At 47.2% G+C, this 27,476-nt stretch overlaps 1 protein-coding gene across 1 annotated transcript in view; it reads left to right on the top strand.

Annotated features, from left to right (window-relative positions):
• Positions 1-2,220: 2,220 nt before the first annotated feature.
• The window catches only part of GALNT17 (polypeptide N-acetylgalactosaminyltransferase 17), a 185,420-nt gene continuing 160,164 nt past the window's right edge, over positions 2,221-27,476 (top strand). Inside the window, exon 1 of the mRNA XM_085240767.1 lies at positions 2,221-2,866. Coding sequence (XP_085096893.1) covers positions 2,629-2,866 — 238 coding nt within the window. The 5' untranslated portion in view covers positions 2,221-2,628. The remainder of the gene's footprint in view (positions 2,867-27,476) is intronic.

The raw sequence follows: 27,476 nt of genomic DNA, 5'->3' as shown, positions 1-27,476 counted from the left end.
CAACGGATACCTGGAAAAGTCTTTGTAAATCATCCTGGGTACGAGTGGGGCTGATGAATGTGAGCATCCTTGATTGTATTTACAGCTCATGATTTTTCACAGTTGAGATGAGAGGGAATGGCCCAAAGTTGCTGCAGGGGAGGTTCAGGTTGGATATTAGGAAAAGTTTCTTCTCAGAGCGGAGCTGCAGTGGCACAGCTGCCCAGGAGTGGCGGGGTCACCATCCATGGAGGTGTTGAGAACTATGGGGATGTGGCTCTGAGGGATGTGGGCAGTGAGCGTGGTGGGATTGGCTTTGGGTGGCTGTCACATGGGCCAGGTGTCCTTGAACTGCACCCAGCAGCACTGTAAGGTGGATTATGGCTTTCTTCTCCCAACCCTGCTTGTGGTACTTCAGCAAGGAGCTGACTGAGGCTCTCAGCCTGTGCTGGCAGAGACTGTCCAAAGGGGCAACTAGATAAAAACAAAGGTACAGATATGAAGGTTATAGGACAAGGGGGAATGGTTTTAAACTGAGTCGGGAGGCTTAGGTTGGATACTAGGAGGAAGTTTTTCCCCCGGAGGGTGGTGAGGCACTGGAACAGGTTGCCCAAGGAGGCTGTGGATGCCCCATCCCTGCAGGCATTCAAGGCCAGGCTGGATGTGGCTCTAGGCAGCCTGGGCTGCTGGTTGGTGACCTGCACACAGCAGGGGGTTGGAATTGGATGAGCGCTGTGGGCCTTTGCAACCCAGGCCATTCTATGATTCTATGATTATTGCTTTAGTCAAACAGCTTTAGAAACCTTCCACTAACAGCAGTCTGGGCTCCTTGCACTCAAACTGCAGGAATTTTAGTAGTTTTTTTCAAGTAGGAAATTTTTATTTATTTATTTATTTTTGCTTTACAGTCATATTCTGTGATTGTGGTAGCTCCGTGCCAAAATTTCATAAATCTAGCTTTTTACCATTGGCGTTTAATAATTAAAATAGATCTTGCTGTTTCTTTGTAATACAACAACACTTAGTTCAGTGGGAGTGCGGCGCAGTGAAAGACTTGCAGGAATAGATTCTGTGTCCAGGACTGCTTTAAAACAAGCAGCAGGTACCCTTCTGTTTGCACAACTATTCCTGCTCCTGCTAGTCTTGAGGCTACATGCTTTGCTTTGTTGTAAACAACTCTGCAAAGTGTTTTTTTTTTTCTTTTTTTCTGGATTATCATGCACCAAAACACCCCTTAACAACTCCCAGCCATGCAGATATAATACGCTTTCCCTCAGTGCCAGCAAAAAGCTGTCCTGGGTGTAGGGAACTTCTTTGTAGGTAGAGCTTCACATCCTGCAGACCACTCAGCTTTGCCCCCTTAAGGCACCTGGGCATCTGAGCAGGTAATTTCAGTGTCTGACTGCAGCACTGTGCCTGACGCCCTTTCCTCTGGGTCTATAGCAGGTTCTTGGATCTGAAACCACAGATCAGCCCACAACTAACAAGCTGAAACTCCTAGTCCTTAAAGCAATTTTAGGTTTGTTTCCATGGCCTTGATATATCTCTATATTTTGTTTTTTAAGTTATGGCTTGAAGATGAGGGGGGATCTGCTCTCACCCCTTGGAATGGTGCCTGGGGCGATACGACGAGTCAATGTTTGTATTTCCCACCTATTTTCACATCATCTTCCTGAGAAGCTGGGCTCGCTGTGGCCCTCTGCTCAGACACGGGCTTCCTGCATTGCTTTGTGTTAGCCATGCTCTCAGATGGCAACTTCCCATATTCTGGCACTTAAAATTCGAGTTTCAGGTCCAGCCGATGATATCTACCACCAGAGTAGTTTTGTTTTTGAAGCGTGGTAGATCTGTGCTGGCCAGGCAGGTGATAGCAGCGCATTCGGGGGAAGCAGATGCCCGCTTTTGCGGCTGAAAGCGCGGGGCTTCCAGGCGGGGAGATACAGCTTTCCCCCAGGAAAGCCAAGGAGCAAAGTCGAGGAACGGACCACGCAGCGGGCTGGAGGGCAGGTGAAACCGCACAGCACCGAGCAGCAAACGGGCGTTATTTCCGCCCCTCGCATCCACACGGAGCGCCGCGCCGCGCCCAGCCGCGCGTTACAGCCGGGCGGCCCCGAGCAGAGCCCGCGGGCACCGCGCAGCTCCAGGCGGCGCGCCCGGTGCCGCAGCCCCGCAGGGCCGGCTGCCGAGGGGCAGGGGGCGCTCCCTGCGGCCGCCGAGCGGGGCGGGGAACCGCGCGGCTCCGCACCGCCCCCGCTCCCCGCCCCGCCGCCGCTGCTGCGAGGAGGAGGAGGCGCGGCGGCGGCGGAGGCGCGGGGCGGGAGGGGCGGCGCGGCCGGGCCCGGCGGGGCATGTCCATGTCCCCTCGGCGCCGCGCCGCCACGCGCGGAGCTGCCGCAGGGCCCCCGCCGCGCCCCGCCGCCGGGACGCGCCGCGCGGGGCATGAAGTTGCGGCCGAACGGGGCGGGCGGCCCCGGCTGCGTCTCCCCCGCGGGGCCGTAGGCTGAGCGAGCGGCTCCGCACCCCGACGCGCGCAGCCCGCGGCCGGGCGCAGCTCCCGCGCAGCCGTGCGATGTGCGCGCAGCGGCACGCACCTGCCCGGCCGGTCCCTTAGCGCGGCGCGGAGGCGGGAGGCGTCCCTCGGGAAGTTTGATGGCTTCTTTGAGGAGAGTCAAAGTGCTGCTGGTGTTAAACTTGATCGCGGTGGCCGGCTTCGTCCTTTTCCTGGCCAAGTGCAGACCCATCACGGCCAAGAGCGGCGACTCCTTTCATGACGTCCATCCCCGGGCAGAAGTGGTCAACTTGACGGCCCGCGGCATCAGCTCCATCCAGGACGCTGTGCTAAAGAGGCTCTCCCTCCTGGAGGACATCGTCTACAGGCAGCTCAATGGTAAGAACTGCTCTGTGGGCATAACGCTGGCGTACGGCCGCGGGGCGCCGTGGGATTTCGTGAAGTTTTGGTGGTGGAGCCACGCTGCGTCCCTTTATCTCATACATGGGCTCTCAGCTCGCCGGTGTGGCATCTGATTTCCAAGTTGTGCTCGTGCTGATGGCTCAGAGCACCTGGCACAGGGTGCGAGGAAGGCACAGCAGTGTAAGGCTGCCCTCAGGTCTGGGGTGCCGGCTGGGAGATCACAGCGTTGTGGTTTTTGCATCCAGAGAGAAGGACATTCTGTGGCCGAGCAGAGCAGCACGCGTTATTGATCAGGGAATGGCTTTATTGCCACAGAAGTGCTTTTTTTGGAAAGGAGTTTCTAAATGGCCGTCGGGTCGTTTGGGTGCAGAAGGTCGCTAAACAAAATGCGGTGACTGGGAGAAGTTGAGCAAACAATTTGGTGTTTCCTACGGCTCAGTCCTAACAGCTGCTAATTGAAACCTCAGTAATGCTTCTCTTTATAGCACAGCAAAGGGATTTCTATTAAAATCTCACCAGGTTCAGTAGTTCCAAGATGCAGAAAGGGAGTTCTAAAGATGCCGTGTGGGATAGAGGAACGTTGTAAGGACATAAGAAATGTAGGTGAGGCGTCTAATTAAAACACTGATGCGGAAGCTCATCTTTCTTAAATTGCTCCCCATAGACTCCCAAGTGGCAGCGTGGTCCCAGCCCAGGCTCCCGTTTATTCCTTCCCATCTTTGTAGCGTTAACGACTCCCATCTTCGGTGCTGCAGAATTAGTGGAGTCGGTGCTCCTGGCAGTGCGATTCCCTCGCTGACTTTTGAAGAGGAAAGCAATGCTCGGTGCTGTGCTGCGTTGCGCTGACAGCCGGTGTGCGCTGTGCTGTGCTATGCTGTGCTATGCTGTGCTGTGCAGCAGAAGAGCAGTGTGCCCTTCCTGGGAAAGGGGGGGGGGGGGATTGGAGCAGCTGTGCTTTGGGGTTTGGGGAAGGGGCTGCACAGAGTGAGAAGCGCTCAGCTGAGTGGGAAGCTGTTGTTTGTGCTGCCGCTTCGCCCACTTGTGTGCATTACCTGTTCTGTTTATTGCACCGCCAGAGGATGAAGCAGCAGCGTGGGGTGGCAAGCAAGGTAAAATAGAAAAAGGAAAGGGAATAAGGTGGAAAAGTGGGTTGTAATTGGTACAGAGACTGAAACTGTGAAGCTTGCTGCTGCTGGGTGCTGCTTGGGCGCTTTGCTTACAAAGGGGCAGCAGGTGCAGTTCAGGATAGGAGACCTCATGCCAGGACCGTGGTGTCAGACCTGTCTGCATCCCACAAGTGCAGAGAGAGAGCTGAAGTTAAAGTGATTGCTCTACTCTCATGGAGGCGAGCATGAGATGCCCTGTGCCAGGGCTGGTCCTGGGGCCACAGGTGTGAGCAGTGCTGTACTGTATGGTCCGGGGGCTGCCCTGGAGGAGGTCAGGAGCCTGCTGTGTGCTCAGCAGCAGCTGTGCACCTGGGAGCAGGGGAGGCAGAGAGGTATCACGCGCTGCCCACATCACAGACATTTTCTTGGTGCAGGCAGAAAGCTGTGTGCATGTATGTGATCTCTTACCTGCACTCTGTATTCTGGGGTGCTTTAAGGCACTGCTGATGAGTCTGGCTAGCAAACAGTTCTCACGTAGAGCTATTTTTATGTAACTTTGGGTCAAGTGTATATTTGATATGTGTGTTTTAGAAGTGTACTGCGTGCTCTGGGCAGTGTCTGTGTTGTGCTTCAGCAAGGCTTCACTAAAGGCAGCGGTCCCCCCACACCCATCTCTCTCAAAGGACATCAGCAGTTGGGACCGGGGGTGCGCAGCCACTGGGGCAGCTTCCCCACACCAGTGCTCATCCCTCCTCCTGGGCACGCACAGAGTGGCTATGGCAGAAATCCTTGTGCCTGCTTGAAGCGTGCAGCTACGTGCTCACTTTGTTTCTGCTGGTTTTAGGATAGGAAATGTGCATACTGCTGGCCAGCACCTAGCAAAGCCTGCCGTATGCACGCACCCGGTGCAACACATCCACCGAGAGAATTTGTTCTGGTGCTTGAAGTTGTATTTTGCTTTCAGTCTGACCTGTGCTTCAGCATGCATGCGGTGTCAGAGCATCCTGTGGTGAAGCACACTGTAAGCCTGCAGCTTAGGGAGCATCAGGAAGCATCTGAGCATGGGGAGAAAGCGAAGCACAGTTTGGGTGGAAGTGGCTATGGATTCTGTCTGCGTTACAGCACTTGGCTGGCTTTCAGTGGGAGTTGGAGCTATTTTTAAAAAAGCAAATCTCTTACAAAGCACCGATTCCATACAGATGAAACGAGTGATCCCATCCCACAGCTGCTGTGGTTTCGGTTCTTTGGAGCAGAAGAACAGAAAGAACAGCAATCTGTGGTGCGACAGCCCTCATTTTATACCTGTGCCTGTTTATTTCCTTAAAGGTCGGTCATAAAGACAAGCTCAGCAATGCTGTGTGCCTCAGGTCTGGTAAAGGAATGGTTTTACACCGTCGCTCCCTCTGAGCTATCTATTTTTGTGTTGTTCTGGAAGCAGTGCCAGGCCCTGCTCTGCAGCGTGATGCTCTGTGCTGTCCCAAGCACATCCTGACCTGCTGCCTGCACTGACTCTCACGTGGAGCATGAGACTCGAGCTGGGGGCTGGGCATTAATCACATGAAGCACTGCCTGTGCTTGGTTTTCTCCTTTTAGTCACTCATGAAGAATCCGTGAGAAGGCTGTCCAAATTTGTCTATCCAGTCTTTTTTTTTTTTGGGGGGGGGACGGGGGACGGGGCTAAAGCTCCTGGAGAGCTATACACGTGCCTTGCTCCTTCTCACGTGTTATTCTTGCCCCTCAGCTCGTTGCAGCAGTCCCATGGTTCTCCCTTCCCCTCTGTGCCATTCCCTGCAGGTCCCTACCCAGGTGCTGCCCTGGTGCACGCCGTGTGCTGCAGGTGACCTTGGAGCGATGTGTCGGAGGCTGTTCCGTAGGCATGTGCTTATCTGAGAATTCAGGGAATTTCTAATTCCTGCTGTCATTTTTATGGACGGAATTTTCTTGTTGAGCAGATGTTAGGAGAAAGCTAATGGGAGTCTGAAAGGAGCACACGTGCTTTGTTTGGGATGTTAACCACAACTTGTCTTTGTGATCCAAGGTGTTGTTTTGTTTTGTTTTGTTTTTTTAACACTGACATTTACATAAGCAGACCACATTACCTCCAATTATATGGAGATTCACAGAGATGAACTTTTCGGTTTGGGCTCGTGTTTACAAAGAGAGGATCTGCGTGCTTATGTAAAGGCAAAGCCGAGGTAGCTGGGGAGGATCTGCAGTGTGTGAGCACCCGGAGGAGCACAGTCTGCCTCTGCTGCAGCCCTGTGCTGCCTTTGGGGCCACTGTTGGAAGCCCACCGATGACCGAGGGAATATGAGCCTTGTGTGTGTTCTTAGGGCAGGGAAACCACAAGGCTGGCCCAAAGTTTTTAGCACCGAACTGCCGTGTGCTGAGATCAGTGGTGTCTATGACAGTGTGATTTGAGGGAGGAAAGCTGTGTTCTTCTTCCTTGAGCTTTTGCATTTCTCTGCTCCATCTCCCTTCATTCTTTGGAGGCTGATCCCAGCCTGGGTGTGCAAAAGGGAAACGTTCACAGCGGTGCAGCACGCATTCACCCCTCTCCCCAGAGGCAGAGAGGAGAAGGCTAGCCCAGGGTGCATCGAGCTGCCAGGATGCAGGTGGGATGCATGGAGCCTGTCAGCTGCTCTTAGGTGTGCACCGGTGATGAGTGTTCTGAGCCCTGCTTGCCAGGTGCTCTTGAGGTCAGTGTATGAACAGTGTGCTCCTGAAGTAGCACTACCACTTTGAGAATAAGACATGCAGGGAGGAGATGTCTGAGTAAACCCCAGGTTTGCACATGGGGAAAGCCAGCCCCCTATCAGCACCCACTGAGCACCTTGAGCAAACAGAAGGGAATCGGTTCAGCTGCCCGCTGGTTATCTGAGGCAGGTATTTAGCCACCTCCCAGTTGTGCTGGGGTAAACATCTGCATGGCTACTTGCTGGCAGAGCTCCGGGCCGTGCTACGTGTGCACGTTCAGCAGAGCTCTGGGTGCTGGGTTAAAACCTGTGAGCAATGAAGGAGGAGTAAGCAAGCCAGAGAATGGGTGAGCAGAGACAGGTTTCCCCTGTTGCTGAAGAAGTGCACAGAGCAAACTGCTGTTGTGGTTACATTGAAGAGGAGCTTTAAATTCCTTGGCAGTTAGATAAGCTATGCTCTTTTTTTCTTTTTCTTTTTTTTTTTAAACGAGCTTGTGTCTGTGCTTTTGCACATGCAGTTATTTGCACACACTGAGTTATGAACAAGTGTGTGGCAGCAGCCTCCATGCATACGGATTTTTCTCTCATCTGCTTATCCAATTAAGAAATTAACTTTGTGTGGACATGCAGGCAGATAGGGTAACACAGCCTTTTGCGTGGTCTTCCAAACCTTGTAAAGTGGCACTTAATTAACTTAAAACACTTTAGAGATATGTGGATTTACTTCCCATAAGAATAAGATAATGCTTATCTTCTATAACACTTATCATCCTCGAAGTACTTTACAAACTTAGCTAACTACCGAGTATAAAATTATGTATGTAAATAAGGCAGATTAGAAGCCGTCCCTTCAGCCGTTTAGTGGCATGTAGTAGTGCTACACCCACAGATTAGCAATATGAGGATTTCCTAACAGGTAGGTAATATGTAACTGAAGCACAGAGAAGCTCTCTGATTAAGATAAACAGCTAAATATACAGAACTGAGGGTAGAAGAGCGCTGCTTATAGGCGGAACGGGCCAAACTTTAATCACATGAATGAAATCAAAACAAAATAGATCTTCATAGGAGCACAGCCTTGCTGCGTGAAACCCTTTGATATCAGAGATGGTGACGTGGAGATAAAAGAGAGCAGTGGCACACTGCGATGGATGTGACTGCTGTGTTAACTGATGGCTATCACACAGCATCGGATAGACTTCCTTCCCTGTCTGTTCTGATACCGCGATGTTTCTGAAGTAGAAACAAACTATATTACTTTACGTGGCCTTATATAGCAAGCTGATAAGACCCACAGCTTTCATGTTTGTTGCGTACCTAACAGACTGGGCTGCCATGCTCCCTATTGCGAATAATGCAAGCTGTCCAGATTCAGATTCATGCTTTTCAAAGTTCTCAACCTAAACTCAGTAGCTGCGAGGTGAGCAGCCTTCATGGTCTGTGGACACTTGGGAGCTGCTGCCTGTAAGTTATACATGGAAATTAAGTCTGATACTGATCAAACAATGAACAGGTTAAGTATTCTTAGGAGAAACAGTAGAGTTACAAGGTGAGGCTTCACATCGTCAATGAGGAACCCTCTGGAAGCTCAGACGTTGATGTGACATTTAGTTTACAACCCGGCTGGCTAGGGATTGATAGATAATTTTTGTTTTCGATCATTGTTTGGCATCATCATCTGAATATTCACAGTCGTTGGCAATGAATGAGTAATGAGCCACTAACACGTTTGTCATGCAGAGACAACACGGAGTCCTGAGATGCAGCAGCAGTACCAGCAAACAGTGACAACGTTGGCATTTTATTCTTGCATATTGATCACATCTGACTGACTGGAGGAACAGAACCTTGGGTCCATGGTAAATTTTCCAAAACTGCGTTAGATTTAGGCAACCAAATTAATTGTGTGAGCTTTCAGGGATGTAACTTAAGCTGTTAAAATTATTGTAATTACAATATTACTTCCCAACCTCAGCGACTCCAGTAAGAGACATTTGAAAGTGGATGCATTTGGCAAAACACGGGCATCTAAGTGAGAGCCTGCGGGCATCCTGCCTGGCTCCCAGCTGCCACTCCAGAAGGACACGACTCTGCTGTCGGAGCAGTGTCACATCTGCTGGGCTCGCGCCGCATCTCGGATGCCCCAGGGCTGTTGGAGTGGCAGCAGGCATTGCTTGGACAACAGAGTGCCCTGCTTGCTGGAGATCTTCTGCTTTGATCAGAGGGGACAGGCAGACGAAGCTGGCTTTGGACGTATGCTGACAGTGTGCTTGGCTTTGGGGAAGTCAACCCTGCTGTTGGCCATCGCTCTCCCTCGTTGCTTCTGTCCTGGCAAAGGCTGCACGTGTTTCCCAAAAGGAGATGCTCTGCGTAGCATGTGAGCACCTCTGGTTTGGTACAAAAGAAAACAGAGACGAGCGTGCTCAGGTAATTAAAAAGGTTTTTCTCGTTTTGTGCTTTACGCCACTGATCTTTACGTAAAACCCAACAATCTGGTCCAGATGTCACAGCAGGCTGGCAGGTTGCCTCCTCCCACGCTAGGTGAGGACATTCTGCAAAAATGTTTTCAGGAGATGTTTTCAGCAAGATGTCCTCATTGACGCCTGCAAACGGCCGTTCAGATCCAACACGTGCAGTATTGACCCTACTGTGAGTCAACAGCAGTGATTCAGCTCCACTAACGTATCCTAGTGGTACAATATTATTTTCCCTAAGCAGTTTTGGGAATACTAGCAACCGTATTTTCTGGCCCCCAATCCCCGTGGTCAAATTTCTTTCTGAAATTTTTGAATGCTTTTACATTTTATTGCTGCAAGCATGGCTAGTTCTGCCTATAAATCTAATAGCTTATCGACCTGCATTCTGACACTGGCTGACAGTTATCTAAAAATAATGCAGTCATGATGCAATGGGAGCCCTACGTCATGCCTTACGTTCAAGGAGAGCACAACGTGGAGCTGACACTGAGCCATTCCATGCTGTCTCTGCTGCAGCCTCGTGGTTTTGCTGCTGGCATTGGTGCAGGGATACGAAGTTGACTGAACAAGAGCGACAATTCCCTAAAATCGGGAGTGACTCCTGGTTGCTGTGTGATGGGCACTGTGCAGTAGGGCCCTCCCTGGGATTCCCTCTGTTGCTCAGTATTCACAGACAGTGATGCTAAAGGTATCTGCTGTATTACAGCACTTGTTCAGCGCAGGAAATACTTGCCTCTTGCCAATATGTGTAATACAGAAGTAATACAGTAACTCTTCATAAGTGGATGTTTTAAAATAGGGATCTCACTAGGTTACGTGGCCCAGGCTGTGCTGTAAGGGCACAACTCCCTACTGATAGTGAAAATGAGTGATTCTTGAAAGCTGGGGCTTCCCTACGTGGTAAATCACCGCTCGGTATGAATTTGGTGTGCCTTGTCCTGCCTGCTTGGTTTCAGAGCAGTAAAACCAGCTGTGATGTGCCAGCATTTGGCACGGGGGATGGAAAGGGACCCTTAGTCCTTCTTCCCATCGGTACCCTCAGCTTACGTGCAAAATGCAATCTCTTCTCCCATCTCCTCTACGTGGCAGCAGTTGGGATCTTGCTGTCTTTGCAGGCAGAGGGATTCCCAATTGCTTTTCCTTGATGTGTCCAAGTGCTGCTGGGATACAGAAAGCAGAAAACCATCAGAAAAGTCCGCAGTGGGTTAAGATGGCAGCAGTGCCCCAACCGTTATTTGGGGTGCTTCCTCAACCTGCAGGGAGACGAGCAGCCATGAGGGCTCAGCAAGTGACCGGACTCTGGGCGAAATCTTTTACCTTCTGTTGTATTTTTTATTTGTCATGCAGTATTTCTGAAAACATACAGCTTCCCATGGTTGTGTTCTTAGAGCATAAAAACATAGGGAGAAGGTTAATACAAAGGAGTGAAACAAGTAATTTCTTTCTGGGTCTTTGCTCACATTACACTTCAAATTAAATCACGAAAGCACTCATATTTATGCCAAATTACTGCAATTTTTTTTGGTGAAACAATGACTTGATCACACTCTAACACAAAACAAAGGAGAAAAAAATGAGAATCCATTTAATGATATTTTAATGCTTGCTTTTATTCTCTTACTCAGTTTAAAATAACTTTGGTTGACCTTTATGTGTTTTCTTTGCACCCTCTTCAGTGAAGGATGCTGGAGCACTGACTGCTTTAAATAGGTTGGAGCATAAAAGCTGTATTCTGCTAGATTGTACTGCAGTTTTTCCTATTTGTGCTGGCAAGACAATAATAGTAATAACTCATATGCATTTCTAAACCTGTAGACCCCCATGTAGGGGGATTCCATCCGCCTGTTTCCATGAATTTCAGCCTCCAGATGCTTTCCATGTCCCCACGAGGCTGTTGGGGACAGGTGGGCTCAGCAGGACGAAGCCAGCAGCAACATGCAGGGGATCTGAGGGCAAGCAGAAGCTTTCATTTCAAAATTTGCCCCTCCAGGAGTGTCTGGCAGGCAGCTGTCAGCCTCTCACAATGCCTTGGGTGAAAGGTGCTCCCAGGGTCAGCTCACACCGACTTCTTTGGATCAAGCACTGAATCAATAAGTGACGTTTTGGGGGAGCTTTGTAGCAGCTCTGCACAGCCACTGAAGGAGGACAGACAGCAGTGTGGGATTTTATGCTTTCATCAGTCTTTTCTCAGGATGTTGCACAACTTTCCAATACTAATTAATGCTGTGTTCCCTGTACGCATTTCCTCCCTCCTGATGCTGCCTCTTTGATCCTGTAGAACAACATCAGCCCTTGCAAATTAGAACTGGCTGCCAGGCTGCTACGAGAGAAAGAGGCAGTGCGTGGCAAGGAGTGAAACTGCCACATCTCATCCCAGTCTGAGGCACCCGGCGTCATTTATGTCCTTTGTGCAGCTGCATGGAAAATTGTGACATTCCCCTGAATGTCCATCTCCAGTGATGATTAGTACAAGTGCAGATCCAGAAATACCCGGCTCTGATTATAATTACTGGAACTGAATGTCTAAAGGAAGAAATTCACTCCAAAGCTGCAGGCCCAAGTGTAGACATCTCTGTGAGCATCTTCTTATGAGGCTGCCCAGATTTTCCCCTCATGAGAAACTGCTTTCATTTATTTCTGATTTTTCCAGTTAGGCTGAGGTGGTCGGATACTGTGTGCATCCTCTTTATCTTTCATCCCAGCAAATGATTCCAGGTGTTTCTGGAAATGATGCAAGAAGAAAGCAGGTGTTGTTGTGCCCACGGAGGGGCAGAAGAGGAGAGGAGGGGCTGAAAAGCCAGGGGAGCACAGAAGGAGGGAGATGAGGAGGCTGGCATGGGAATTGGGCATGGGGCAAGGCGCTGGGGCAGGGAATGGTGCCTGCCTGTGTGGGGCCCCTCTGTTTTGCTGTACTGATATTTGGATACACAGCCCTTGCTTGAGGTTTTGCTGTAAGCTATGAAAAAGTGGCCATCTGCAAAAAAATGTGTTATTTGCAATTAGATGTTTTCTGTAAATGAAGTGTAGCTCTCCTTTGATAGGGAACTTCCAGAAGCCTTAATGCCAGGTGTATTTCTGCTGGTTTCATGGTTAGCATTTGCGTGGCAGGGCATTCAGAAGGTGTGTGGGTACAGAGGCTGGGCAGGTATCATTAGGTGTGTGGTGCCTCAGCGTGGCAAAATTATGGGGTTTGTGCTGAAGCACATTTGTAACCTTTGTTTTTACAACTCCAGAAATGAAGCAGTTTGTTTCTTAATGTAGGCTGAACGCTCAGAGTGTGTGCAGGCTGGGTTTTCACATCCAAATGTATGAAATGCTGGCCTATTAAAATCTGCTTTAATGATCTCTTTTCCCATAACTCCTAATATTTGCCATTTACTAATTATGATGTGCCTAAGTGTTTCTCATTTGTAGTACGTATTTTAAATACTGCAGCTGTCCTAGTTCCCAGCTAACTGCTGGTGATTTTTTTCCTTAATGTCTCAGAACAGCGAGTAGCACCATTGATTTTTTTATTTTTTTTTTTGCAGGTTGGCATTAAGCGTTCACCTCACACTGTTCTTCATTAGAAAGTTTTTGATGTAAAGGTCCCTGGTGGAAGCAGCCACGGTTGGGTTTGGCAGAGCAACAGCAGTGCTGAGGAGTGAATACGTCCTCAATGAGCATTGCTTTGTGTCTGACACTGGTGCTGAGTCAGAGAGGGCAAACCCAGGGGTGGTTGTTGTGAAGCAGTTTTTTATTTGGGATTTCCTGCTCTATTCTTATATATATGTATAAAATATATATATTCTATATATATTCCTTTTTTTTTTTTTCTTTTTTATAATAAGTTCTTAGGATTTTCTGACAAATTTGTAACAGGGGAGAGTTGGTAATGTGGCAGGCTGCAACCCAAGCAGCAGCTTTGTGAGCTTCCCAGGCTGCCTTTGGGGAAGAAATAAGGTTTTCTTTGTGCTTTGTTTTGCTTCATCCAGGGTCGGTGTGATGGGGCTGAAGGGAGGAGACCGACTAGATAGGGTGCTGCCAGTATTATTGAGGCCATTGGCCTTAAACCCTGGTGGACCTCCCTGCAAAACAAGGAGCAGAGGATGCAAGGAAAATGGAGAAAAGTGGGAGTGAAAAAGAAAGTGTAAAACATAAGTTAGAAGTATTGGAAGGAAAAGGGAGGAAATAGGCAATTCATCGCGATTTAGATGTTCTGCAGGCATGGGAAGCCCATTAGCTCAGATGTCTGTCCTCCCTGCGTTTCATTTTACCTGAATTTTACCTGTATTTTTCCTTCGTCCCATTTCTCAATCACCTCCACCAGAAGCAACTCCAGCTGTGATGTGACAGCTGCTACTGTCTTCTGCAGCATGTGCTGCCAGAAATCCCGGCTGATTCTAGGCCTTAAGGCACAATGCTGTCTATTTTCTCTATTTCTTCCTATTATGAAATGGTATATATGAATATTAATAATGCCCTTCCTAAATTTAAAAACCTCCAGGCGTGTTGCAATTATGGTTTTTTTTGTGAATGTCAGTCTTTGGAAGATGCATCCTGGAAGCAAACTCTGCTCTCAAAGCACGGCCTGGACTATGGGTGATGCAAGAGTAGGTGCTGCAAACACTCTGGTGTCACTGCATGCTGGGATGCATCTCTGAGTCCAACTGGTTTCCTTCTCTTAGTCATCTGGGCACTGTTTTCACAAGAAGACATTGGGTTCCTGCGTGCTCATCTCATGGGGTTGAATTTCAGTGGTTGAAGTTGAGCCCAGGCTGGTGCTGCCCTGTCGTGATCTTCCAGGATCTCTCAGTGGGAGTTTGACAGGGAGATGGATGACCTGTGTGCATACTGTGGGCTTATACAGAAACTTGCTCTATTTCCCTGATGGGAGTCATCCTTTTCCTTATTATCTAGCTGGAAAAGAAGTATGAATATATATTTCTACCTAGACACACATCTGTCAGCTCTCCTGCTCTTTCCCTTTACGTCCAGTGAAATAATTCCCTCTGAGTTAAGAGAGCAGACCGATGCCAGCTGTACGATGAGCTGCCATGGTCCTCCTGCACGTATTGGCAGCTGCGTGTTTCCCAGCTCACTCTTTGTTTCCAAGCCATAGGCTCCATGTTTGCTGTGTGAAAGCAAAACGCTGCGTTCTGTTGGAGATTCCATCTGACCCACAACCTCGTTTCCCTCCCTTTCCTCTGAAAGTTTTTAAAAATAGATAGAGATATTTTTCCTTTTTTTGCTTGCTCCTTCATTTCCCTTCCTCAAGCCTCCATGCTGAGCCTTGGCTTAAAACCTTAAGAGCTGAAACTCAAGAAGTTGGAAAGAAAAAAAAAAAAAAAGCTGATCTAGGAGTCTTCTGCCCGGATCAATGGAGCAAAGGAAGAGGCTGAAGTTGCACAATTGTGAGTCAGAACTTTGCTGAACGTGCTGCGTCAGGATCTTGTACGATGCAGTTACATTCAGAGGTGCACAAAGGCAAATGCTTTCCCAGTCTTAGGAAGTTCCTTTGTTCTTGACTTTTAAAATACTTAAAAAAAATAAAAAAAAATGCTGATATGGGCGTTGAAGAGATAATGAAATTCTCGTGGTTCACTTACTTTAACTTTTTTTTGTGTGTGTGTTATTAAATAGATCCTTTGAATATTTGCCTTCTGTGGACACTGGAATTTCTTTTCATGCCTTTGAGTTGCATTTTCTGCCATTTGTGTGCTCAGAGCTTGCAGAAAGGAGCTGAGAGCTGGCCCCAAGGTTTGGAGGTCCAGCTCAGCTCCTTGCAGTGGTTGCTCGGATGTGAAATGGCTGGAGCTGAACCTGGAGGATGCTGCTTGGGTCAGCTGGTCATCCCAGCAGCATGTTTGGTTGTGTCTGTGTGGGGACGGCTCTGCACTGTGAATTTGTCCAGTGAGTGGTGGATCCTGCCCAGGTGCTTCCATATGGGTGAGCTGGAAAAGCCCCAGGGAACCCATTCTGGTCGTTGCAAGTGGGCTGTGTTCAGTGCCTTCAGCAGCGTGAGGTTCATGTTGGGTGCTTTATTGACTGGCAGTAAGGATTAGAAGGCTGCATGCTGAGCTTAAAGAAGCATAGCAGCAGTGTCCTGTTTTCAGCCTTGGATTGATGTGAGCTGGGCTTCTCTCCCATCAGTCCCTTAAGCTTTCACAGCTGAATTTGAGAGATGGTTTTTCTCCTTGCCAGGTCAGTAGGACCCTTTGTATTTCATTTGCATTGTGTTATGTCAGAGACTTGGACTTCAGCTATGTACTGAATTCAGAACGGTGTGGGAGATACCTTGCAAGCTTTCATTCATTTTTAATATCTCGGGGTTTTTTTGACAAGTAAATACAGTTTCATATTTATACCCATGCCAGGAATAAATCGAATTAGTCTGAAATTAACTTTTGCTCTTACAATGGTTTGCACATTTCTAATATTAAGGAGATAAGGGAAGAGAGGAGCAAACCTGCTTTGAAGGCGAGCTGATTTCCATAGCAGGCAGTGACCTACATAGCAGGGGGTGGGAGAGAGCAAGCTGACTCAAATGTGGGCTGTTCTTTATTTATATAATTTTAAAGGATCTGCGTCAGTGCTCCTGGACCGAGTCCTCTTCTGCCACTCACCTGGGAACTCAGAGCCAACAAAACCTCGTTGTCCTTCAGGAGTTTCCTGTGGATTAAAAGCTTCGTGCAGAGGCATTTGGTAGATGGCAAAAGTTCAAGTATGGCTTCAGGGGAATGTTAGCCACAGTTCAGCATTTTTAGGAAACCCATTCCATTGCTTCACTTAAACAGGAAGGAGCAGCATGCCTTGCATTGGGGCATTGAAGTGCAGGAGATTTGGGAACGTCCTTGTGGAGAGCTGCCAAGTGGTGGCTGATCTGGAGATCCCCCGAGCTGGGCTGTAGCAGCAGATGGATTGGGACATGCGTTAGCTTCTGTTTTCACACACTCCTTGTTGGGTAGCCAGGAGAGGTGCAGAGTTGTACGTACATATATATATATACTGTCACATCAACTGCGCATATACAGCTTGTGGCCTTTCTCCTTAAAAGAGGGCTCCTGCTTTTCTGTCTGACGAGGAGTTGGTCTCATTGGTCTTATCGTAGCAGGAGCTGCAGAACAACACTGCAAGGCTGGTGCTGTCCTCAGGGCTGCAATGTGAGTGTGCACAGCTGTAGCTCATTGCCCTGTTTCTAGGGTGATCACTTGCTTTGGTGTAAAGTCAGTGTGATGTGTGCCCAGATCAGAACGACTGTCACTTACGCCAGACATTGAAATGCATGGATTTCTGCAGAAAAGGGTGATGAGTCAGTACCAGGGATTGTATAACACGTTAGAGAGCCAACACTCATTTGGCTGCAGGGGGCTGCAAGCCCTGCTCTCAGTTTTTATCCCATTACAGCCTTTATGGCTGTACTGACACCTGCAAGTCCTACAGGCTGTCAATACAAACTGGGTTTTACACTGTTAGGCTTGATGAGAGAGGGCTTATTTGGCTGTTGCTAGTTCTGTATGAAAATCATAGAACAATGAAATGGCTTGGGTTGGAAGGGACCTTAAACACCACCTGGTTCCAGTCCCTCTTCCTCTAGACCAAGTCAGCCAAACCCCATCCAACCTGGCCTTGGCCACTTCAGAGATGTGGGGCGTCCTGAGCTTCACTGAGCAGCCTGTTCCAGCTCCACCATCATACTGAAGAATTTCTTTCTTATATCCAATCTATATCTGTGCTCTTCCAGTTTTAGTCATAACTTGATTTGCATCACCTGCTGAATAGTTCATATAACTACAACCTGAGTTGGGTACAGGTCATGCATTGCAAGAAACAGTGAAGAACTGATCACCTGAATGCTGCTAAGTTGATACTCTGCTTCTGCACTTAAAGGAGCAAGGAGTTCTGGTAGGCAGAATGGGGAGAATACGTTGTTGGTCTGAGCTTCTGATTGAGAACATCTTGACTGAGCTGATCTTAACAAGTTCAGGTAGCGATGGAGATTCACTCCTTTATTCAGAGAATATAGTGTGATGTTTTTCTTTGCTAACCCTGTGCAGTGATAGTGTTTTATAAGAGCACCATGTTCCTTGCCTTTGCCTGAAATATCTTCCTTCTTTTTCCCAGTTCTGGAGTGCAGTGAGCTGAAGACTTCCCTGCCCTGTGGGTACTTGCATTTCACTGCAGCCGTATGTTGGGTTTGCAAAGCCTGTAGGGAATTCGGCAGGATCTATGAACCAAGTTAAAAATTAAGAAGCAATGAATAGGTGAGAAAAGGCTGCTCACAGCCACCGAAGGGTGTTCATGCTCCCATCTCAGCTTGGCTCTATACAATTACTGTGCCCTGTTGCTTTTTTAATAGAATTTCTTTTTCTCTTTTCCGTTCCACTACTCACTAAGAATAGCAAATCTGAGAGGTATAGAGGAAGTCTCATGGCCCGCTTTAAATGTTGCATGTCTTCAGTAATGCATAAAAGAAAAGCTTATTGGCCCATTGCAGAGAGGAAGGTATTTTGAGTCAATCTAACAGAGTGATGAGGAGGGCAGCCCTGCTCTCTGGTGCCGTTCCTTTCCCCTGGGTTGCTCTACACAGAGACTTGAAGCAGCTTTGTCCCCCAGCTAGTCTACTGCAGCTGGGTGGGAAAGCAAGGTCTGAAGGAGAAAATGCTTCAGCCACACATTGGTGAAATGGCATCAATATATGCAGGAATGTCAGAAGCTTTCCTTGAAGTGTAAATCCCCACAGTTCATGTTTAGAGTGGCCCAGCCCTCACATGGACAGTTTCTTTTAGTCTCAATTGAATGGCTCTAGTGTTTCAAAGTCCTTCTTCTCCTACTGACTTTCCTGTCTCGGTACTGCAGATGGTGGGGATGGATTGTTCCTTCAGTCTCCCAAACCTCCAGGTTGTTTCACAGCATCTGTCGAGTCTCAGTGTCAGAAGAGGAGTTGAGAGTCTTAAAGCTAAACACAGAATGGCACAGACCATTTGCAGCTATTCCTCTTGCACAGCGATCCTTGCATCTCAGTCTTTCCCAGTCTTGCATGATACACTCTCTTGTTTAATTTCAGAAAGCAGTAAGGCTTTGATTTTTCACTTTTTTTGTAGCACTTGTATTTAATGTGTATGTCGATACGATGCACTTCAGATTTGTGTGTGCCGATGGTGCAGAGCATAAACTGCCTGAACTGAAATGTAAAACATCAGATATTTTACAGTGTCATTAAAACAAGTTGTGTCTATAGTAGGGTTTTAATGATTCCTTTCAGAAAGATTTATTTTAATATTAAAAAAAGAAAAACTTTAATCAGCTGAACTGCTGGAGAGATAACAAGGCAGTGCTTTCTTAGACTTTTTCCATTTGTTTAAATATTAAAACAGGTTAAGTTTAATTAAAAAATCTTATTTTGCAGGGCACTTAGGTAATTCTGAAATGCCAACTGATTCCTTACATAGCCCTGTGTGCCCAGTTAGAGAGGGGAGTAAGCAGCGTATGTGATGTGTGTGGATGGAGCCTCGGGGCCAGATCCTGCCCTGCAGGGAACCTTGTGTCTGCTTTCTATCCAGCAGGAACGCAGCCTGGTGGGACACTTGCACTGTGTGAAAGCATTTGCAGTCAAGAGATTACATTAGCAGTGTCCATGCTGCTTGAGGAAGGAGGCCAAGATCTCATCAGGTTCACTGGTGTTGACATAAAGGGGAGGTCAGGAAGGGCAGGATATTGCCCAAATAAAAGCAGTTACTGAAAGAGGATGTTTAGTACTCAGTACTCACTACCAGAAGCCAGTGGAGAAGGGAGATGTGAGAAGTGACTCTGGCTCCTGTCAGGGTTAATTCTGGGGAAAGCTGATCTGAAAGCAGGACTTGGGGATCAGCATAGCTCGCCAACTGGAAGGTGTCCTGAAAGGGAATTCAGAATCAAAGCAGTTCGGTTGCCTGCTGTTATCAACCCATCTTCAAATAACTGGTAAACAAAATGTGGTTATTAATACAGTAGCCTCTTGCCTTTAGTTGAAAAGCAGTTTGCTATGGATGATGCCTTCAGAGGCTGGTAAACCATTTCCAAGGTCTTTGGGGTTTTCGGCCAGCAGTGACCATCTCTGTCAGTGCCCAGAATGTTAATCTGAGATCAGAAGATGTTATGGGATGCTGTGAGCTGGTTTCATTTCTCAGCTGGAAGCTGTGGCATTGGTGAGATGTCTTCTAGAGATGTGATTTAATCTGTAATGCGTGGAAGTAACACAAATGTGGGAAGAACAAGTCCCTAAGTCCCAACATTTGCTTGGCATCAGCAGTCTGCCTCTTTCTCACCATCTTTTCATCCAGTTGTTCTGTGGTGAGGTTATAAGCTACAAAGATTAAACCTCATGCTTTGAAACATAGAGTGCTTCTGCTATCGGTTGCTCCATATGGACAGCATGGACAAAGCAGGCTGAAGGCCCATGAGAAATGCCCCAGAGTTTCTGTCATCAGGATTTGGGAGCTGGCAGAGCTCAGCTCCAGGGAGAGGAGCTCAAAGATGGTTGAGCAATGATGATGACAGTGTCCTTTTTGAGATGTGCTTGTCCATGGCACAGGATAAGTACATTCCCATGAGTACAGAGATGGAAATAATAACAGCGGAGCTCTTGGATCCAGTTGTGAGAGATGGAACAGATGGGCTCTTGTGTGCAAACAGAGCGTTTTATGCATTTGCTGGCACAGCAGCCAGTGTGTCTGCTGGAGGAGTGGAGCTTCAGTAATGCCAGACCCTGGAAAAGCCCTGAAAAGCATGTTTTCCTAAGAAAATTAATTAACTAGTTGTTTTTCCTAATGCACGTGGACTGACAACTTGTGCTGGTGCACGTGGATGTTGTGTATTGCTGAGCCCTGTGATTTCTTCCCTCTTGCTCCTGTGAAGCTCCAGTCATTGCCTTGTGCTGAAGGGCTGTAGAACCACCATGCTCTGCTCACGGGGCTCCCAGCCCTTTTCTCTGCCTGCAGGAGCACTCACTGCTTTCCTTGTGTGCCTGCTGAAGGAATGTGGTGGCTTTGTGGGGCTCTCACGTGGGTAAAGAAGTGCAAAATGACGGGGACCTTGTCTTGGAGTGGGAAAAAGTTGGATGCAACAACTTTAAAAGGATTGGTGAGGGGTTGCTGGCAAGCCTTTGAGCAAGGCTATATTATGAGCTAAAGCCATGAGAGCAGGTTCTGCTGGGCAGGGTGCATCAGCTGACCCTCTGGAAGGGAGAGAAGGATATTTTTAAGGACCAGTATATGCAATAAACTGGGGTTGGAGAGAACATATCTCATAGATGTAAGAAGGGGAGTGTGAAAGTTTAGATTCTGAGGGCAAAAAAGCTTACTATGTTTTGTTTCTGCTCTTAAGCCCTCCTAGAATTTACAGTCTGTGCAGCTTGATGGCTCCTTGTACACAAGGCTTTCCAAAGAGATCCTGGGGCTCAGATTTCTAATGATCCCGGAGCCAGAAGAAAACACTGATACTAGTTAAGTGCTTCCAATTCAGGTGCCCAAGCAAAGGGGCAAGCCTCCAAGCAGTTTATTGCAGTTGAACCTTCCTGAAGGGCAAAAACTCTGAGTGCTGCAAAATGTAGACCTCAGAGGGGAAAGGAATTAGAAGAGCTGGGATATGGCAGTGCTCCAAATTTTCCCTGGCTTTGGATGCTTTATATTCTTTGCAGCCCCTGGCTCTATCACTGCTGATAGAAGGAACACGGTGGTGGTGGTGCAGCAGAACTGGGGTCTGACTCAGTGGAACATGCTGGAACCAATGCAGTCTTCCAGTTTAAAAAAACAACAACACTGCAGTAATGGCTTAATATAGCTAGTTCTGTGTGGAAGTGAATATAGAAAACTGTCGCAGAGAAAATCTATGCTTAGGATCTGTGAAATCAGGCTGTTAATGTTTTTGAATATCCTTAGTACCTGTTTTCCAAGTACTGCTTCATAGTTGCTTTCACATACTGAAATGTGCTGTCTGGATATGGCGTACCTGTGAGCTTTCAGCCTGGACCAAGCCTGTGATAAGCAGCTTCCTTTTGGCAAGAGGTCTCTGCATTCCTCCCACTGCTCTCCCTTTATGGCTTCATTTCTTCTGCTTTGCCACAATTTGATTTTGTTTTACAGCTTGCAGCATGAGATCCTGAAATCGTTTGCATCTGTTAAACAAACATCTATTCCTGGGATTGATGTTTTAATTTAATAAAACACCTTTTATTGGGGGTCGGCTGCATCTGGCAGTTTGTAATGAGCCTCACTGGAAGCCCCGTGGGGTGGCAATGTGCAGCACAGAGCACGTGGGGGTGCTTGTTCTGAGCCCCAAAAGTGGGTGAAGTGTCAGAGGGCCTTTACATGGTTTGTGTTCCTTTCTCTGCTGCCTCCTCTTGTGTGATCTCTGAGCTGTAGAGGACCGATGCCTGTGTGAAGCAAGTGGTGTTGGGACGCCCAGGGTCCGGATCTACCTGGATCCATGGTTGCAAATGGAAAAAGCAAACATCTGTGCTAAGGAGCTGTGTGTTAAATGGTGCTGGGAGCTGCTTCTAGATAGGAGAGACTCTTTTCTAACACTCGAGATTTTGTGCTAAAATATCCAAGAACATTTGGTTTTAGATGGTAGCAAGGATGCCCATGAGCACTGTGTACCCACTTGGCCTAATTAACTTGTTGCTCAGCATCAAACATGTTGCAGTTATTTATGAGGATTAGATAAGCCCCAAGACACAGTCTGCTGCTCCAAGTCCGTGCGTAGGCAGGGAGTTTGTACACCAGGATGCAGGTTTTTTGTTGCGGTATGTAGCCGGTGAAGGGACTTGTTTCATTTGCTAAAGCAGCAGAGAGCTATTCCAAACTGCTGCCTTTATTCTTGGTCATCAGGCAAAATGATCCTTCATAAATTGTATATTAGTTTGTGTATTCTTTCAGTATGTCCTTTCTTGTCTTTGCTAAGCTCTGGTAAATCAATGTTTTGGGATAGAAAACAGGCATGCAAAGTCTCGTAGTAATAGGTTTTTAATAAATTCTCCCTTGAGCCATTCATTTCATTTTTTTCTCTTTAACTTGCCCTGTCTCTTTGGTTAGCATTTTGAAATGTTCATACATTGCCAGAATTTTCCAAATAGATTTGAGATGGAACATTAAGGATCTGATTAAATTTGGTGGTGCTCTCCCCTGAAAATTTTGACTTCCAGAAAGTGGAAACATATTTCTAATGAAAATCAATGAATTTTCTTTCCTCCCAGAAAAAAATTGGCTTACCCATCTGCTTAACATTTCTGACAGAGCAATCTCTACAAAGATTTGCAGTCATAATAACCAGTTTATTCTTATAATGGTGCTGCCTTCTAGGATACACATTTTCCCATAACCTCCGATTCTATTCCAAGGCAACTATCAGGGATGCGTTGGACAACAGAAGCTTTGTTGGTATGGGTTAAATTTCAACTGGCAGCTTTAACTGATGAGATTGAACACATTCCAGACCCCACTGACTGCAGTCACCTGTTGGTATGGAGCGGGGATGCACCATGGTGTATCCACCCAATTTCTGTTTCTTCCACTTTTCCTCAAGTGGTTCAGCACTGGTTTATTTGGACCACATGCTGGCTCTAACGGTCGATGCTCAGACCTCTAGAGGAGGAGGACACTAAAGCCAAAGCTGAAGTTGCCAATGAATGTCGTGATTGGTTTGAATGGTTTTGGTACCCCAAGTTACATAAAACAGGACTGGGTGCTTGATGCTACTGCCTATTGACCACCCACAGGCACCTGTTCTTCTCTAAAAATGTCGTCAGTAGCTTCCAGGGAGCATTATGCTCCACTTATGGCTGGAGCTTTGCACATAAATAACTTGTTAAGAGCTTTGGGAAACCTCCTGTTGTAACCGTCGTCCGTTGATTGCAGGGAGTTGACTCCTGTGTTTGCCTTGTATTTCTCTATTAAGGACATAGGATTATCCTGTAGCAAGTGGCATTGCTGCAGAGAAATCTATGCTCAATATCTCCAGCCTTAACCATTATCATGAGAAGAATAGATTTCTTCTCTTCTGTGTATTAAGGACATGTTGTGACTTTGTGGAATCGCTGCAGGAGTAAATGATGTATGAAATGAGAAATCTCTGCTCAGTGCGCGGAGACACAGCCAGAGCTGTAAAATGTTCAGCTCAGATGCAGCCAGAAAAATCTCTGAAGTATCCAGCAAGAGCCCCCATTCTTCCTCTGGTAAAGCATGGTGGTGAGCCTGCAGCTTGTGCCACATGTGCTCAGAACTGCAGCATGGGAGGAGCTTGGGAAGAAAGGTGATTGCAAAAAAGCTACCTAGAGGAGAGCTCAGTTGAGTGAAAAATGCAGAGGTAGTTTTCGGAAAACTTCAAAATTTAAATGTTGGGGGAAAGAGAATGAAGGACTAAGAAAAACAAACAAACAAGTTCGGTAGCAACTGTAGAAAACAACAACAAAAAAGGCTTATAAAAAAAGTTATGTTGCAGGATATTTTGGAGGTCATTTCAGCACTTTGGTTCATGGACAGCAGCAGCCCTTGTAGCGTGGGCTCCCTGGACTCCAAACGTTTCACTCCGTGTGCTTTGTAAAATAAGCTCAATTCTCTTTATGGGAAAAAAAACGTACTTCAGCTCATTTTAAATCTGAGATCTTTACAGAGAATTCAGTTGGAGAACAATTTGGAATTATTCACAAAGTACATTTTTCTTCCCATCTTTAACAATGAGGTGGAACAACCAAGAGAGATAACTCTCTTGGCTTCATGCCAAGAAGCTGCACCAGCGTTCCTGGGAGAGTGCCTGGAACTTCTGAAAAATACATTATTGCTTTGGCCAAGGCCAAGTTAACGGAGCACTTCTCTGCACTTTCCTACAGCAGTACTAGGGACGAAGCCTTTCCCTTCTTCAGACTTCCATGGCAGACAGGTGAAGTAGACCCCTAGGATGTTGCAAACGTACTTCACCCCATGGTTTGTGGTGGTGTCAGTTAGTATGTCTTGCAGTCTTGATGGCTGGGTTGCCTCTGTGCTTGCTGCTTCTCACAGCCCCTCTGGTGCCATCGTGCTTCCCCTGCATCCCTCTGACCGTGTTCTGTGCTACAATGATGCAGGGCTGGAGCGGAGCGCTGATAGCTACAGCTCCGCTGTGATGGACTGCAAATCCTCCTGGCATAGCTTTTCCCTGGTGCAGTGTTACGTATGGATAATATGGGCACAGCTGACCTCTTGCAGCTCTGCAGACACCTTGCCTCCTGGTTTTAGTGGTGCTTTTTTGCTGCTTTTTTGTCACGTGCAGGGAAAAATGACGGTGTTCTGTGCCATCAACTCCTTAACTGTCACCCTTGCTAAGTCTCTGTCAGGGACAAATAAATCTAAGTTTGGGGGGGGGGAAGAGATGGAGGAAAAGTAATTTTTTTTGTTGTCACACAGACGTGGCCCTGTGTGCTATGCTGTGCATTTCAGGCATGCTTGATAAGCTGTAAGAGCTTCTACAGTGCTTGGAGAATGAGGGCACCTGGTGATTCTGAGGTTTTTCTCCTAAATCACAGATTTATGTCATGTTCTGTTGAGAAAATAGCTTTATGGAGAGTGTATCTGGGTGCTTCCAGCAAGTTGTCTTAGAAAAGTGTAATGTAGGTCTTCCACTGTCTGATCTCTCATCAAGGGATGTTCTACAGAGTTGAAGGACAAGCTTTTATGTCCCAAACACATTGGAAGTACGTCTGTCTGTGCGTGCTCACCTGCAGGTCTGTTTGTTCTGTGTGCCACGTGATGCTCGCAGTGTTCTCCTTGACCTTCTGTACATTGGGAACAGCTGACTGTCTTATCCTCCAGTGTCCATCTTCTGTGCCTGAACACTTACTTCAATGCTGCTGGGTGAGACCCAACGTAAAACTTCCCCAGATGTCGTTTGTGTGCTGGGGGAAGGCAACTCTTGGGGGGCTTTTACCAGCACTGCAGCCACTTGCAGCTGGATATTGCAGGAGTGTTCTTAGCAGTGCAGTAGCCACATCTCAGGTTTTTTCCTACTCGATGCATGCTGTAGTAAGGTTACTATTGTGTTGAGCTTCCTTATTCATGCTATGTAGCATTATTAATGTTTTATATTCCCTTTGCACTATGGTGCTGTTATGTCTGCAGCGTTTTTTTCAACCGTATGAGTTTGTTCTGCGCTGGCTGAAAATAGCAGCTCAATAATTCCCAATTAGTTTCTGACCATCCCTCTTTTAACCTTCCTCTCAAATGTGGATTATTTTGGGTACCAGACAATACAAGTGTCGCAGTGACTAATTGAGCAGATGATATACGAGTGGTTGGGGAGGCATTGGCTGTTTGGAACTCTTCTGGCAATCTGCACTGACAGATTGCTGTGGCCTGCACTGCCAGCGGCCCCTGAGCACAAATGGGCTGCTGGGACGGCACTGCTGGACCAGTGGGTAGGTGCACAAAGTCAGTAATAATGTGCACATTGTCAGGGCATTGGTATTTTGAGCCTTTTTGACCATTTGTATTTGTAAGGTATTAATGCTAGACTGCTGCAAAGTTTGCTGCAGCATTTACTAGAAAAAAAGTTAAGCTGGCACAGTCTGATTTTATTGTTATTATTTTTTTTTTGGTAGAGCACATCGAAACCCAAGTGATTTGTTGTTCTCAATACGCTCTGATCAACATATACCCCCCGAAACAGTGGCACCATATTTCCTTGTCCCTTATCATAACTCAAGAGAAAGCCTTATCAGTATCATTAGGAGACAACTGATGGCTTCTATTTTGGGAAAGATGTGTTTCAGTTTTCCCTTTGATAGGCCTGCAGGGGGTACAGTACATCTCTTTGAGGCTTTTACTTCTGTAGCTTCTTTTTTATCTTTTTTTTGTCCCTTCTGTTACAGGCTAATGTCTATGAAAAACGATAATTAGCAGCTTTGTTTTAGACTTTCATCACAGTCTAATGGTTTTAGATGCATGTTAGTAGTCTGCATTAAAAATGAAACCACAGAACTTTACTGGGGTAATGGAGTAATGTTTGTAGGGACATGTAATCAGCTTGTGGTAGAAACCACATGTGCCTTGAAGCCTGCAGAACATGGCTGTGGTGGGAGCCTCTCTGCCTGGGCTTGGAACCAAGAAGGGAACATCTATCTCCTGTGTTCTGCAGAGTGGTACAATAAGGCTAATTTTGGGCCATTGGACAGGACCTCTCCATCAGGGCGAAATGATAGCCCTGGAGGCTTGGAGCCTTCTTTAAATAATGCACAGGAGCACTGCATGCTCTGTAACTGTGCAACCTTCCCGGAGAAATTGATGTCTTTCATAAGTCTGGTTCACAGTGTCTCATTTTTTTGTGTGTCTGAACAGGCTTGCTTCACCTAATAAACTAGTGGTGTGTTGGGCTATAATTTAAGTCCTGGAGATCAGTGTGTTTTTTTTTTCCAGTTTAACAACTTGGGAATGAATGCAGAACTGTACAAAAGGGGATGGTTAACACAAGCGATTAGTGAGATGTTAGGGGCAGTTGTGGTAGGTAGATGAGCCAGCAGTCTCATGGGTGAGTCCTGGTCCTGATTTACGTTATCCTTTTCCAGTAGCTAAGCCTTGACTTCACATTAAATACCTGGGATGTTTTGGGGCGTTTAAGAGTTGTTTTTGTCTTCACTTGCATTCACTTGCATGCATGGTGCTGTCTTCCTTCCTTCTGGAGGGGAGGAGGGGGAACAGTTCTTGTCTTTCTGTCAGCTTTCAAGCCTAGCTTTCCATTTCGGTGCATGCATTGGGGCAGACAGGCAGAGTGGCTGCTGGAGGGATTGATCTTTTCATACCAACTTGGGTACTGACTTCTCCTGAGAGCTTGAACAGCTTCCTCTATGCTTCTCCAGTAAAAAGCCTCACATCTTTATCCTGCTAAGGAGGAGAGGATTTTTCAGCCCACGGGAGGATGATGTGCAGAACGATCATTATCCTGTTAGATCTGTACCCTTTTGTTCCTGGCTCTCCAGGCAAATCTTCCTGTCAGTGTTTCAACCACAGGTGTCCTTCCCTGGCTCCTCTGCTCCTGTGAGCCTTCATAGATCCTCTTGGCCACCCCCTCCTGGAAATGTCTCCAGCTAGGAATGTGTGGCCGCCAGCCCTGTTGGTGGGGGGCCCTGTGTAAAGCAAGCACCAAGATAACAGAATCAAAGATTGACTTGGGTTGGAAGGAACCTAAAAGGTTATTTGGTTCCTCCCTGCCAATCCTCAGGCTGCCCATCATGGCCTGTAGCACCTCCAGGAATGGGGCACCTGCAGCTCTGGGCAGCAGAGCCAGGGCCTCGTCACCGTCCGAGTAAAGAATTTTTTCCTAA

The sequence above is a fragment of the Meleagris gallopavo genome, chromosome 21 (genome assembly GCF_905368555.1).
Source record: "Meleagris gallopavo chromosome 21, MGAL_WU_HG_1.1, whole genome shotgun sequence".
Classification (NCBI taxonomy): Eukaryota; Metazoa; Chordata; class Aves; order Galliformes; family Phasianidae; genus Meleagris; species Meleagris gallopavo.
The sequence above is the reverse complement of the archived record's forward strand: the minus strand, read 5'-3'. Positions and strand labels throughout refer to the sequence as shown.